General features: G+C 34.1%; 1 protein-coding gene across 1 annotated transcript; it reads right to left on the reverse strand.

Annotated features, from left to right (window-relative positions):
• Positions 1–5789: 5789 nt before the first annotated feature.
• Positions 5790–8145, reverse strand: LOC131159879 (WRKY DNA-binding transcription factor 70). Its single transcript, XM_058115078.1, has 3 exons — positions 7665–8145; positions 7096–7203; positions 5790–6703 (listed from the first exon to the last, which is right to left on the reverse strand). Exons 1-3 carry the CDS (start codon positions 8006–8008, stop codon positions 6076–6078), a joined length of 1080 nt encoding a protein of 359 aa, XP_057971061.1. The 5' UTR covers positions 8009–8145; the 3' UTR covers positions 5790–6075.
• Between the last annotated feature and the right edge of the window lie 8000 nt (positions 8146–16145).

Genomic DNA, 16145 nt, shown 5'->3' on the forward strand with positions numbered 1-16145 from the left:
TATTTAAAAATTATTAGCGTGGCACCCATTGTCAAACTGAACATCCTCTTTTTCAAAAAATTGGGGTTGAAAGAATATGACAAAAACGAATTGATTCAACCGGTTACCGACAAATTGTGTCATGTTTTCATTTTGAAAACGAAAACGTTACAAAGAAAATGTTGGTTCTTAGCGTACGGATGAATTTTTTTTCAAATAATTAAATTAATATTTGATGAATATATTATTTTTAAAAAATACAAACAATGATGGTATAATGTCGTAATATTTAAGAAAAAACATAAAAACACAATCACCGAATAGAATAATCTCATACAGAAAAAGGGTCATTTTTAGGTTTAAATTTGTGACTTTTAAATTATAGATTTTTAATTAAAAATTTGAAAACTATTTACTAAACTTGCTACTCGCTGTTTTATCAATAGAAAATAGAAATTAATTATACAATTAAAAATAAATATTTATTCTAAAATAACTAAAAACTAAAAAAATGTCATTCATGCATAAAAAATTAAATTCAACTCATTAATTTGTCATATATATTATTTTTATTTTCACTTTCCTTAATAATAAAATATACAAAAATAATATATTTTATCATTCTTTTCTTTTTAATATTTTCAAATTTCAAATGAGACCTTAAAAATTATTTTCTAAAAATCCACCATACCAACAAAATATTTTCAGCAGATTCAAAATTAGGGTTCTATTTTTTAATGCCAAGGACGGTCAAAATTTAATCCTGTGTATCAATAGGAAATTTAATCCTGTCTCCTCTCCTCGTACATAGAACAATTAATGTATGTCTATATACACAGATACAAATATGTCAATAGAGAAATCGGATTTTTGAAATTTCCGATGGTCTTCCGGTGACATCATCAGTGAGAGAATTTCAATTACGTCTAAACTTCTCAATGGGTTTGAAATTTCAGCCAGCCGAGGGGGTTGAATCCTACTTTCCGATTATTTTCCGGTGACATCATCAGTGATGCCCCTTATGCACAGTTCACAGTTAACAGTTTGTCGCCGACCTACTGTTCCTTTTTTTTTTTTTTTTGGCTCATGCATGAACTCTCCATTTTTTTATTTTTTTATTCTTCTGGACGGAGGTTTCCATTTTTGGACGGAGGTTTCCATTTCTGCCCCCACCCCCCAAAAAATATTTTTTTTTTTTTTAAATATTCCGACGATCATGCTTTGAATTAATTTAAAATAATAAATTACATGGATCGATGTGTTCGTCTTGTCCATGTATTTGCTGACTCGAGTTTTGGGGTTTGAATAAGTGTTTATGAATCGGATTAGACCGAAATTTCAATCTGTTAAACCTCGTCAATTTCATGAACATCAAATTATAAGTCAAAGTAATAGCTGTATAGTTTGGTTCGGTTTGAGGCAATTTGGTTATCAAATAGGTCAAGATGGATTAACTATTTGAATTTTTGGAAGAACTTGAAAAAAAAAATAATGGAAAAGGACATGTGAGATCACAAATTTATAAAATAATATAGTAAAATATGTTACCTTGAAAAAGTTATTCTGAAAGTGTCATAAAGCTTTCGATTTCCCATTAAAAAGTGATATTATCAATCGATTGTTTATATATTATTATTTTTTATATTCGTTTATATTCAGTTTAGGTCGGATCAGATGACTATACACTCAACCCATAATCCGACCCATTTATTCAAGTTATACATAAACTGGATCGTACCCACCACATGCAATTCAAACCCATTTCTTTCGATCGGGTTGGTGAGGCTTTTAAACAATCTCTAGTTTTAATTTGGATTTATATAACAAAATGAAATAGAAAATTATATATACTGAGTTTTCTATTCAAATATTCATATAAATCTAAATCTAATAACAAAATTAATGCTCTCAAACATAATCTTAACTCATGTTTGAGAGTTAGAATTGAGACCTTGGGGTTTAAATTACTGTGGAGTTGAATAAAATGCACTACAAGATTATATTTAGCTTCGTCCAAATTTGAGACTTGAAGTCCATTTGCCGAATTATAATATTATCCCATGTTTTGGAGCTTAAAATTTAGACTGCTGATTTGAAATTATATGCATGTATTTGGATAAAATTTAAAACTAAATTGTTTTAACTTTGCTCTAAATCTATACAAATTCAAATGCTTGACTTGAAATCTATGCTTCCAAACACAATATTAAAATTTTCCTGAATTATATTTTACAATCTAAAGCTCAATGTTTGAATTTTAATTTTAATAAGATCTAAGAAGAGGATCTTGAACTATCCTAAATATAAAATTTTAGGATCTTATTTAAAACTTGAAAAATGTTGAAGGACCATATGTTTGCTTAAGAAAAGGAAAAGAAAGGAAAATACGAGGAATCAAAATTCATTTTTCATTATGTTTTCTCTATGTATCAAATACTACTATTAAAACTGAAAAATTGTTCTGATATGATTAAAAATTAAGAAAAATCAAATATTAATGTGTAAAATTATCTTTTTCCCATTAATTTGATCTATTTTTTTATTTTATTTCTCACTTTCTTTGGTAACCAAACATGAGAAAGCTTACTCTTTCATGTTTTCGTTTCCTTAGGTCATGTTTGGATCTCAGAAAATACTAAAGAAACGAAAATATCAAGGAATCAGCAATTTCATGTTTAGTTATCAAGGAAAATGAAGAAGAAAATAAAAACTACACCAAATCTATGAACAAAATTCCGATTCTACTCATCATTAATATTTAGTCTATTCATATTTTTAATCATATTAAAACAAACTTTCATTGTCAGTAGTATTCAATATAGAAGGAAATTACGATGGAAAATGAGTTTCCCCCTCCTTTTCCTTTCCTTTCTTTTCTCCAAGTAAAATTCTTGATCCAATCAGATCCTTAGTATTTTCTGGGCTTCAAATAGACCCTAAAAAAAAGAAGAAAATATGAAGGAGTTTAGTTTTTTATGTATCGAATGAGGAAGCATTGCCTCAACCTTGACCTAATGCAAATCAAAAATAAAGTGTAATTCAATCAATCAGAAAATTTGGCTTTTCATATTGGGAACAACTCTTTCCTGGTGGGAAACAAAGGACCCCCTACGTACACATAAAGAGATTGGCACTTGGCCAATTAAAGCTCCATGAATTGAACTAACCATGACTTGGTCTAACCTGTCACCCTTACACCCCATTTGAAACCTAATGGTTTCATTTTGAGATGCATCTTTTCTTTTTCCATTGGAAAGTTGTTTCCCTTTTTCTTTCTCTATCTTCTTTCAATGAATAATCAAAAGGTATAATCATAATTTTTTTTTTTTTTATCATTAACATGATTAACATGACATCTCTTTTCAAACTACACATTTTTTCATAAGTTAAATCATCTCTAGCACATGCCTAACTTTTCTTTTCTCCAAGTAAAATCCTTGATCCAATCGGATCCTTAGTATTTTCTGGGCTTCAAATAGACCCTAAAAAAAAGAAGAAAATATGAAGGAGTTTAGTTTTTTATGTATCGAATGAGGAAGCGTTGCCTCAACCTTGACCTAATGCAAATCAAAAATAAAGTGTAATTCAATCAATCAGGAAATTTGGTTTTTCATATTGGGAACAACTCTTTCCTGGTGGGAAACAAAGGACCCTCTACATACACATAAAGAGATTGGCACTTGGCCAATTAAAGCTCCATGAATTGAACTAACCATGACTTGGTCTAACTTGTCACCCTTACACCCCATTTGAAACCTAATGGTTTCATTTTGAGATGCATCTTTTCTTTTTCCATTGGAAAGTTGTTTCCCTTTTTCTTTCTCTATCTTCTTTCAATGAATAATCAAAAGGTATAATCATAATTTTTTTTTTATCATTAACATGATTAACATGACATCTCTTTTCAAACTACGCGTTTTTTCATAAGTTAAATCATCTCTAGCACATGCCTACCTTTTCTCCCACATATGTTTTATACCTAATTTTCAATCTTTCTTTGTCTTCATTTTCTTTCAAATTTGGCATAACTACTCCTTCATATCACACATCTTACTTATGCACTCTTTCGGTGACAAGGCCTTTCTTTTTCTTTCTTAATTTCTCTATGATTTGGGTGTCAGTTAAGTGATTGCAGTCATACTCAATGCTCTTGTGCTCCATATCAATCATCATTCATTAGCTTTATCAATATCATCATCATCATTATTATAAACACTACAAGAGCAAAAAAAAATGAAACAAATTCCTCAACAGCATATACCAACGTGGATCGTGATCAAAATAAAGCTCCGAACTTTTTGAAGAGTGGTGTATGGATCTGCTCTACAAATTTGGAATCTCAACACGTGTTTGTTTATAATGACACAGACCCACTTCATGTGATTAGGTCCCAAATGTACGACCAACAACAAAAGTATGTATGTAAGCAACAATCTTATCATTGAACGAGCAATAAACTATATTGTCCATTTGCAATTCAGATTGATTTATACTAAAAAGTTAATTTGATTCAATAATAAAATGTTCAAAATACTTTTAAAATTTTTTATTGACCTCTTTGGCCCGTCCTTGCAAAAACCACATTTATTATTAAAGTGCATAATTAATTGTTTGGTGAAAATGTATGAATTGTTGGAATGAGTCCAACTTTACTTATTTATAGAATCGTGTACTATTTATCAATTTTTTTGTGATAAGATTTAGGGAGACAATCACACATGTGATATTCACTTGTAATTTTTTAACATTTTTATTTATTTATTCGGCTTTGTACCCCTCCGATCGGTTGATTTAAAAATGAACAAAATTCAATGATATGCATCATCTATTTACTTTGAAGTTAATCATCATGTTTGACTTTAGCCTCCAGCCTAAACAGAAATAGGATCTTTGGGTAAGTGGGACTATCCAATGCACCTTAAAATTTTTCTTGTATTAATAATTTTTAAAAGAATTTTTGCATCATCATAGATTTAGTCATTATGTTTAACTTTCACTTTTCCGACAATTAACTTGAAATTCTTAGTATTTAGACCAAGGCTCTTGTAATTATGAATTGAGTAAATTGATAAGATAATTAATAAATATACGCAAGAGAACTTTGATTGAAGTATGCACGGGATTATCCCTACCTTAAGAGATCAATGAATGACTTTAAAAAAAAAACAAGGGTGATTTTCATATTGGCAAGATATATATTTTTGGTGTAAGAAATTGATTTTCGAGTCGATGACAGATAACATTCCGAATAAATGCATCAGATTTTGTTTATTTTTTTATTACCCCAAATGGCATTAAGTATCTAGGTTCGTCCACCGAGCAATTGCCACGTGTCAACAGCTGGACGGGCACTGGAAGTGTGGAAGTGGATGGGAATGGGACAGGGTACCCTTTAATTTCCCAAGTGGAGGACACCAATTAAAATAATTGTCGCCTGGCCAAACAGGTAGCAGTACCATCACCAGTCACAAGAGTCATGACCAACCCCAGAATAAATAAATAAAAACGCAAAAGCGGCCAAACATGGTCCTACCTCAGGGATTTAAATATTGTAACAATAACATTTCTATGTATCTCTTTAATTTGCTCAAAGAATCCATTAGCCATTGGGGTTATGGGTTATGGTCGGGGGGGAAAAAACAAAAGATCTTCTAGAGAGCTAGCTATAGGGTTTGTCCACAGCATACTTTGAAAATCCCATTTCCATGCATTTTCCATACTCACCCCTCTCTCCTTCCTCAGGGAACAAGCAATTTCAAGGCAACTCCTGGACCCAAATGGCATTGACCCATTTCATGATCATGCATGCATGGAAAAATTAAAAAGCGTTTTCCATTGATGTTGCACATATTGTACAAGGAGCTAGCCTAGCTCAATTTGACCCAGTACCAATTCATTTCTTCCTTCCTGCCTTCTGCCCTAACACACACACACACACTATATATATATATATGTGTGTGTGTACACATACATATACATATATATTTGGTAAATCAAATTAAAGATACCAAAATTAACCTAAGAAATTTAAAGGACAACAACATCATATCCATGCACTGATGCTAGCTAGCTAGCTGCTTAATGATCACTCAAAAGTTAAAACTCAAACTGCAGTACATCATCAGTACTGAATTCAACCGATCCCACCATCATGTCCATGTCCATGTCCATGTCCAAGCTGTGGCTGCTGGTGGTGCAGGAGTTCACCCCGGAGTTGTGGCCCGACGACGAGAGGAGCCCCGAGGAGCCGAAAGCAGCGAGGTCCGGGGACAGGAGGTAGTCCGCCGACTGGTTAATGTGGGTGGACAAATCATGGTGATGATGATGATGATGATCGTCGTCATCATCATCATGATTGGTAGTAGTAGTAGTAGTAGTGGTGGTGGTGGTGATGGGTTTGGTAATGGTGGTGTCATGGTCCTTGTGCTCCTGCTTGACTAGGGTTTGGGAGAAGGAAGAGAGGAAGAAGGGTTGGTAAGAGGAATAGGAAGGGTCGTTTTGTGAATTGGAGGATTGGTCAAAGCTGAGGAGAACGGAGGAGTCATTGAAAGGAGGAGGGATGGTGGTGGCGTCCAAAATAATCTGAGGGGTTTTGTGAGGGTTTTTGCAGGTGTGGTGGCCATTGTATGTGATTTGGTAAACTGAGGGATTGTCTTCTATCTGCTGCACCTGTTTGGTCGCTTGGCACCCCTGATCGAACTTGTGAGTGCACCTGTAGTAATTCCTGCCCCCACCAAACATACATAAGCCCGTAAGCAATCACTATTGTCAGCAGATGTATCTATATATATATTTATATATGAACCAACATGATTATATATACAATCAATGAAGATGGAGATTTCAGTTTTCACAAGCATATATAGTAAAGAATATGCGGCAATCTTTGGTATGGGATTGTGAATAAGGACAAAAGGGAAAGGGCCAGCCGAAAAAGAAAACATAATGTCAAAAACAGAAAAGAAAGATTTAGCTTTTAGAAAAGTTTGTGTGGGATAGATATATCATATAAATTATACATCTTGTTTTCCTCTAGTACTGCATGGATTCAAGAGCAAACATGAAAAGCAATTTTTGGAATTACAGATACAGAAGACAAGAGAAGATAAAACGAACCTGGGGTGTTTGGCATTGAGGATAACCTTCTGCCCATATTTTCTCCATGCATGACCGTCGTCAACCGGAGTTGAAATTGTTTTTGTCCATGTCTGTGTGCTGCTCTTCCTGCCCCCAGTCCCATCCCATATATACATGGTTATAATCACATTAGAATTTAGTTTAAGAAATCAACTAAACCAAAATCAAATATATATACTCTAATTAATACTGCCCATCAAGAAAAAAAAAATTAAAACTATTTCAAAATAAATTTGTAACTAGTTAATTACCCCTTTTGATATTATCTGAAGTAACGCCTCTTAATTAACTAATTGATCCTAGCAGCTAGCTAATTCCAGAGGGCCATTTTCGTCATTCAAGCAACGAATATATCCCCATTCTTGTTCATTGACCTCAAGAAATTAAATCTTTTGAAAGAGGATAATAGATTCATCCATCTTCCTAATCTATAAGCTCAAAAAATGGCAAATGCGTCCCATCGCTTACACAGGCGAATTTGCCCTTCTGAAAATAAAATCCCATAAATACCTATATATTTACTATATTACTATTATTAAAATATTCACCTTCTCTTGTAGCACCCTCGCCGATCTTTTAATGTCAAGCCCTTCCAGCTCTCGCCGGACTCCTCGTATTTCCGGCCGTCGGCGCTCGACGAGTCCAGGCACGCGTAGTTCTTCGGGACCTGCTGCGACACCTCCTCCGACTCGCCAGAACTCAGAAACAAAAGCGAATCCGAAAACGATCTACAAATTTTCTTAACGAGGTCTTCCGCGGACGGCGCCGGCAGCCCGCCTTGGCCCGGCGGCGTGCGCAGCAGATGTTGCAGCTCCTCTGTGAATCGTTGGCCTCGGAGGAGCTCTTTCATCGCTCTCTTCCTCACGGCGAGGAAACTTCCCGGCGACTCCATTGCGACCGCAGCGGTGCTGGTGGGAGTGGCGGTTGCCTCAATGTGGAGTAAACAAATTGCGGAGGGCACAAAGAGGTTTTTATGTAACAAAAAGGAGAGCACATCGCAACGGCAAATGCTAGGAAAATTAAAGGAAGCTAGGTAGGAAAATTCCACAACGAGGGGGTTTTTAACCCACGCGCTCTGCGCGGGTGGAGGAAGGCGGGCGCCCAGTCAGGACGGATGGATTCAATGAACGGAGGGCCGAGGCCACGTGGGATTGCGATGACGTGTCGACATGCTCCGAGCAGATTGGACTAGGATTGGGCGCGTGCGGGAGCGGCGAGTGGGCCTGCCTTACGAAACACGGCCTGACGTGGTGCGATGACGTTGGGGTCCTACGTCATCGACACGTTGCTACTTGGCACACCTTAAATCTAAAAGCTTCAAGTTGCGGGGTGACGCTAGGCTAGCTTTGGCTTGGGGAACGGGCGGAGTGAAATGACGGCGGTGACACTGTGGGGGGTCACTGGCTTGAGCGAAGTGAGGAGGTATATAAGACTTCTTACAAGGGTATTTTAAGAATTGTACAGACACGAACCTGGGGTGTTTTACCCGCAGCGTGCTCTTTTATTCTTTTTTTTATTTTTTTTCTTGGGGATGGATAATGATGCCACTTGTATGATAAGGTGCGTGAATCCGTATCATTCTCCATGGTCCGGCTGTCCTAGGTCTGATCCCATTGGACGAGGCTCAATAGGCCGCTCCTCTGTAATCAGACATGAATCTAAGATATATGAGCGCACGTGGCAGGGATTAACTGGATAATGTTGTGTGCATCCCATTGGACAAGAATCAGTGGGTCACACCTTTATAATTTGCGTCACAAACTCATAATAAGATGCACCGAGATAATACATTGTGAATACCCAATTGATTCCAGTCATGCAGGCACATGTCATTATGGCCCTGTGACACTAAGCAATTTTTCAAATATAACGTATTTTGTAATATCAAGAAAAGAAATTTTCTCTCTTCTTTATTTTGATCAAATAAAGGTTTATTTTATTTTTCTATTTTTTTGTAAATTAAAAATAAATAATTAAGACGTGACAAGATCCTAGAGAATTTTCTCGATGAAAATTTTGTTGAAATGTTATTACATAATTTGCTCTATTAGCATTTTAAGTTCGACTCGTCCAAATTTGGGTAGGCACAATTAAGTTCATTTGGTCAAATTTAATGTATGGTGGTTACTTACTGTATATATAATTTATTCTATTTTTTCTTATTTTCTTCTTCTCATCTCCTCATTATTAACTAACTAAGTTTTTTGTCGTATGTACAGAATTTCATGTCAATAAAAACTATTTAAGCTCATTTTTTTAGCATAAAATGAGTTGACGTTGATCTCGATTTGTTATAACCTCATTCATTGAACAACTTAAGCTTAATATTGCCATATATATAACACAATTTGTTCAGACTTATTTAATAAGTGATCTAAGTTTCATGTTAAATTTTAAAATCATATATTAGACAAGTAAAATTTTAGAAAAGTTATAAGTACAAATTGAATATATTCAATTGCTCTCCTCAAATTTGTACGTACTCTCAACAATATAATTTTTAGGCCATAATTTGATTTTTTTGAATAATTCAAGGGTTTATTCAAATCTTGATGGAGAAATTTATGTTGTATGAGTATAAAATTGGGGATTTAGATAAACAAAAGTTAACAAACGTCACCATTTTTTCAACTTTAATTTCACATGGCCAACTAAGAATTCCTTTATGAAATATGTGAACAATTTTCATGTGGTCCAAAATTTTCTTACATACCTTTTACTTTTGGAATCTCTCAAGAAAGTTGTGATTTTTTTATCATATGCAATAATGCCCTCCATCTTTCCATGTATTAAGATTTGTACTTTTTTAAAAAATTCTTTTATGAGTTGTAACATCTCTATTTTCCTTTACATAAATCCAATTTTTGTAATAATTAAATATGTTAGTCTTAGAGGTTACATGAGTTTAATTGTCTTGTTTTGATGATAACAAATCATTAGTGGTTCTAAATAAGTTTATCTTTACATATTAAGCTATGGTTAGTATAATCACAAATGCAAAGATTAAGGAATTTCTTAATAGGTTAGACATTATCAAAAAATGGAAAAATGTTAGTCTTGGTGGCTACACTATCATGGTTTATGTGTTTTGATGATATTAACCTTTTTGTGGTTTCTAGTGTTTACCATCTTTGCAGATCATGCTAAGCACAGGTACAAGTATCGAATACATAAAGTATTGGTCAAAATGCAAAGATCGAACCGAGTTGATGTTCGAATAGAAAGATCAAATGGAGACGTACTCGGAAGAACCCAAACACAACCAAAGGGAGCTTAATGTTGTATTTTATGTAATGGGTATGTGTCTGAGGTAGTATATCTTGTAATTCTTGCGGTTTTGTTTCATACATAATTTCTGAGTAAGAGTTGAGCAAATGCACATGCATACTAGGACACGTGAATTTATAGGATTGCACTAAAATTACAAACTCAACTTTCATAGTTTTCAAAATTAAACTTAAGAGTTTGTTAAATGAATCCTAAACTCAAATATGTTTTCTAAAGAGACAAGTTTTCAAACATCTTGGTATTTTGAACATCTTCATACTTAGTCCCGATTTTATCAAAACGAGTCTTATGTCCTAATGGTGCAAAGAAAGTAAAGTATATTTTCGTTAAAGGACATACTAAGTATATAAGATATGAAAATGGTTTTTCAAATGTGTTTTTATTAACAAGATATCTTATATTCAAGAGAAAACTCTTTTGAACAAGTATTAAATTCTATTAGACTTAATATATTTCATATACTTTTACCTAAGAATGTTTTAAGCATTTAAAAAAATTTTTGGTTGGGTTTAACCTCTATTATGCACCGATCAAATTTCCAAAACACCCTTCGGTATTTGGGGCATAACTTTTGCTAGAAAAATCCAAAAAAAGACAATCTTGCTGACCCTGGAAAGCTAAGAAAAAATCTCACAACTTTCATGTTGATGATTTTTTCTGATTCAGGTCACTCGTCGACGAGAACAGGGGATTCATCGACGAGTGACTAGTTCACACTAGTCGATGAGTGCAAGGGATTAGTCGACGAGTCCAACGGGTAGAATGACACTAACGGGCAAAAACAATTAGTTTTGTTTAAAAATTGCTCTCAACGGTCCAATAACGGCTAGTTGGATATTTTGACTATAAATACAAGCTATTAGAGACATGGTTTTGATGATTAATACAAGCATTTAGTGAAAGATTTCTTTGAACCCAAACCTAGGCACTCTTGCATTCTAGTTATTCATTTCATAGTGCTCAATCTCTCTTACTCTCTAAATTGTATTTGATTCAATCCTTGAGAGATTATGTGTGAGTTTTTTTTTATATTTATTATCAGCTCAAATTAAAGGAGCATCATTTGTATTTATGTAGTGATTCCAAAAAAATTATTATTATTATTTAATAATTATTAATTAAATAATATAATATAAAAATACATATTAATATAATAAAATAATATTATATATATATATACATATATTAAAAGGAAGGATCAGAATGCTTCTAACCTTCTATAGCATCCTGAATTTTTTTTTTAGCGAGCAGAGGCAGCGCCCCCCCTGCGAATCTTCACTCTCTCTCTCCTTGTCCCTCCTTCTCTCTCCTCTCGATTTTCTCAGCCTAACGAGCACCAAACGAAAAACTGAAAATATCATTGGATTTCATTCTCTGCCACCGACATTCTTACTGGAGTGGATTTGTCGTAAAAGCGTCGTAGGAACCACTCCTAGGGTAAGGTAACCCCTCTCTCTCTCTCTCTCTCTATCCTTAATTTTTCCTTAAATCTCTAGCTAAATTGACAATCGGACACCACCATAGGGTCCTAGGTTTGATCCTCATCATGTTGGTCAGAGCAAATTTTTAATTTGAGTTTCCTAAACACCACTCTAAGGCTAGGGTGAGGATAGTGGAATTATATCCATTATTTATTTTTAAAGTTTAATTAGTTATTGGGAGTGTGTGGCTCTAGTCAATATTAAAATAATTATTATTCTGGGAATTGAATTGATTGATTTGAGAGAAATGTGAATTTCATGGTTTTGAGCTTTGTATGCTGCGGGAGTAGGATAGGGTATTTTAGCAGGCCTCTCAGTAAGTCAGGTAAGGGGAATTAAATTATGTCAGAAGTTTTTTGAAATTAAAGGATTAAATCCAAGTATGACATGAAAATAATATATATGAATTTGCAAATTTTATCGGGTATATATATACCTATGTGTGTGTGTGTGTGTGTGTGAAATGGTAGTTTTGGAAGTATTCAATGTTTTACTAGATAATTATGATATGGTCAAACATTATTGGTAATCTATGTGGCATGAGAAATAATTTTGATTACTGAAAAATAAATCTGCAAATATTTTATACGAGAGAATGGAGTTTATGTTGGGATATAAACAGATATGATGATATGAGTAATATACTTATATGTTTGAGATAGATATGTTGAAATGAGATTTATACAAACATGTTTTTTTTTCTTTTTTATCAGACATGATATAATAATATGTGATATACACAGTTATGATAGTTTTATACTGATAGCGTAACGACCCAAAAATTTCACCATTTTTTAAATATGAAATAGATTAATATGTTACCCCTGTTAAACCTATTATAACATCTCAGGTCTCAGATGGGCACTGAGGTATTTCTGTACATAATAAACACACCTATGCAGCAGAAAACCTAAAGTCATATACCCATTTATACATTATAATACCAAAATTCAGTGTTTCCAAACCATAGATACATACTTACACCTCTCACCAATACCAATTATTCAAAAACATAAACCTCTGAATACACTTACCCTATAGGCAGGGCAAAACAAAAAATCACTCTATCTAGAAGCCTGATCTACTCGCCTAACTGGTTCACCTGAAAAATGTTAGATTATTGGGATGAGACGATGCTCAATAAGTGGAAATATGTTATTACTAGTGTGTGGCGACCAAGTTGCATAAATACTATAATAATATCTGAAACTGTATAAGCTAGTAAATCAGTATAAAGTATAACTTACATTTATCGTAATTTAAAACATAACTGTATCATCTGAGTTTTCTACTTTTCATACTTCTAATATCATACTATATTTATTAAATTCTGTAAATCTGTATACATACACATAACTGAGATTTTTCCCTAGAAAATTGTATGTCATGATTTAACCCCTCATGACAGGGTTGTGCAGCCCATAGGCTGGACTTAACTCTGGTTGGCCTACCAGGTAAGTCAACTATACTCTACCCATCCTCACTTCGGCCAAATTGTGTCCTCTCTTAAGCATGGAACTGGAAAACTACCTCGTCAAACCGGGCCCCCTCAATGTAGAGTTCTGGGGAGACTGCAAACACTCCGGGCGTGGTTGACGGAATCCACATACTATCTGAGATATGTGGTTGCACTCTGATCTAAAAATAGCAATGGTATCGTGCTCTGCTGACTAAATCTTTCTGAAATATTTCATTAGGGATCTGATACTGTATATATACTATTACTATAATTACCCTAATGTCTTCATTAAGTTTCCAAAATAACTACAACACTATAAATGTGAACTGTAAATACTATAATATCTTAATAACATCACTGTATTATCTGATTGCTACAGCTGTATGTCTGACTGTAATATCTAACTGTATAATCTGTAAAATCTGAGTATTATGGTTTTAGGAAACATGGCATTTTGTAATCACTGTAACATACTGGTCTAAAAAATATCTATAATACTTGTATGATAAGTATCTATTGGGTAAATATCTATTTATATATGTATATACTGTAAATCATGATATTCTGTAAAAACTATATAAATTCTATATCAGGCAAATATCCACTCAGGCCACACAGATAATAAAAACTCACATTCTAGAAAAAATGGATGATAAACTGACATATATATATATATATATATATATATATATATGTATATACAAAATTTTTTGATAACCTTGCTAAAATTCCTAGCATAGCATATTTCCCTTACCTCATTTCTAAAAAGCCCCTACAAAGTCTAGTCTTGCACCCACAGGGTTCCACATTCAATATCCTAAAAATAGCATCTCCTTGAAGAAAATTTCAGTATTTCTTTAACTATTACATTTTCTACAACTATGGGAAAGGTCAATACTAAATAAAAAACTTTTCCCTGAATTTGGGATGGAGTTCAAGTCAGCCCGACCAACAATCCACTCCAGCAGATTTGAAGAGAACTTTTCCAGCAGCGTCATGGTGGCCTCGGATCGTCGAACAACAAGAAACAGAGCCGAAATCGAAGAGAGAAGGGGAGAGGGTCAATTTTTATAGAGAGAGAGAGAGAGAGAGAGAGAGAGAGAGTTCATGTGCGATTTTCTGCTAAAAATATGGTTTTTGGCTTACTTATAGACCTGGATTCGTCGACGAGACACGTCATCTCGTCAACGAGTCCATAAAGGAAGTTCGTCGTCAAACATGAACTCCTCGTCGACGAATTTCAAACTGCAAAACCCCCTCTCGATAACTTCTCAGCGACGAGACACGTGTTCACGTCAACAATCCCTAGTAAAATACTCGTTGACAAATCCCTGCATTCGTCGACAAGACCCTATAAGCCCTTTTTTGAAATTTCCCTTTCCTTCTTCTTTTATTATTTAATTATCATAATTTTACGGGTCTCTAAATATAACGAACAGACATGAGTTACAAACGAGATGTGTTAGACATGGATAATCATGTGCTTGAACATGTTTATGAGAAATGATAGCTTTTGGGAAAATAGATTTTTATGTAAAATGAGTGATCCCGATTGTTTAGTGAAATGAGAGCATGATACTGTTGCTAGTGATTAAATTAGTGCAACCACATAGTTCGGGGAGCGTGTAGGTATTGGAAGTCAATTGGGCTTTCGAAAAAATGTTGACTGCCCCTATGGTCGGACCAGGCTGCGGTGGGCCAATTGTACTACAGACGAGGTAATCTGACTTAGCTTAGTAGCCTTCAAACCGCACAATCCAATCATGTGGGGTTATTACATGACAATGAGATGGATGGGTCTCCTCATTACAAACGCAATACACTCATATGATAGTACTTTGACATATATGATACTCTGTATACTGAAATATTTATTGAGCATGTTATATTTTTGGAAAAAGTATATGGTTACAAGTATACATATATGTTATGGATATGACTACAGATTCCTATGATACCTTAGTTAAATCAATATTTTTATAAACATGATATGATATACTGAAACTCACTGCCACACACTGATAATAATTTATTCCCACTTACTGAGAGGTGTCTCACCCCATAGATCTTAAATATTTCAGGAAATTCGGAACGTTAGGTGGAGCGAGCTCCGAGATAGAGGATACGTCGCCTTATAGTGCAGGGTATGTGGGTTTATTTTGAAAAACGCGATTATAAGTGTATAAACTTTGAATTAGTGGTTGACTTATTTTGGGAGTTATGTGTATATTTTGGAGACATGTAGTACTCTGGTGTTATAAACAAAGTTTAAACGTGTTATGTTTTTCGCTGCATAGATAAAGTATGTGTGTGGACAGATGTATTCTCGGTACCCCAGTTTGGGTCCGGATTGACTCGATTGTCTTTATTATTATTATTATTATTTTATTATTATTATTATTATTATTATTATTATTATTATTATTATGGTATCAGAGGTAATTGGTTGAAAAAAAAAACAGGGTGTCACAATTTAATCATCTTCTTGTAAAGGTTCTTTATGAACCAAGTTGTAAGGCTCTTGGTGAGCGCGGTAGGGATTTATTCCCGAGTTGTAAGGCTTGCTCCATCGGTGAAGGAGTATTCATAGTGGATTGTGGAATCCTTGGCTTGGTGCTAAGGCGTAGACGTAGGCTTGGTGCCGAACCATGTAAAAATACTGGTGTTGATTTTCTCTCCCTATACTCTTTATTATTTGTCTTGTGCATGATTTAAATTTCATATATTGTGATATAATTGTTTGCATCTTGCCAAGACTTTTGTTTTGTAGAGAAAATCGTTTATCCACAAAAAGAATCTAT

This window comes from Malania oleifera, chromosome 7 (genome assembly GCF_029873635.1).
Source record: "Malania oleifera isolate guangnan ecotype guangnan chromosome 7, ASM2987363v1, whole genome shotgun sequence".
NCBI classification, from domain to species: domain Eukaryota; kingdom Viridiplantae; phylum Streptophyta; class Magnoliopsida; order Santalales; family Ximeniaceae; genus Malania; species Malania oleifera.

Bases quoted from the DNA above. Each gene is read 5' to 3' on its own strand.
- LOC131159879 (XM_058115078.1), bottom strand. From the start codon at position 8,008: ATGGAGTCGCCGGGAAGTTTCCTCGCCGTGAGGAAGAGAGCGATGAAA. The intron at 7,204-7,664 runs GTGAATATTTTA...GACTGGGGGCAG, and splicing joins CGAGGGTGCTACAAGAGAAG to GAAGAGCAGCACACAGACAT. The intron at 6,704-7,095 runs GTTCGTTTTATC...TGGTGGGGGCAG, and splicing joins CTCAATGCCAAACACCCCAG to GAATTACTACAGGTGCACTC.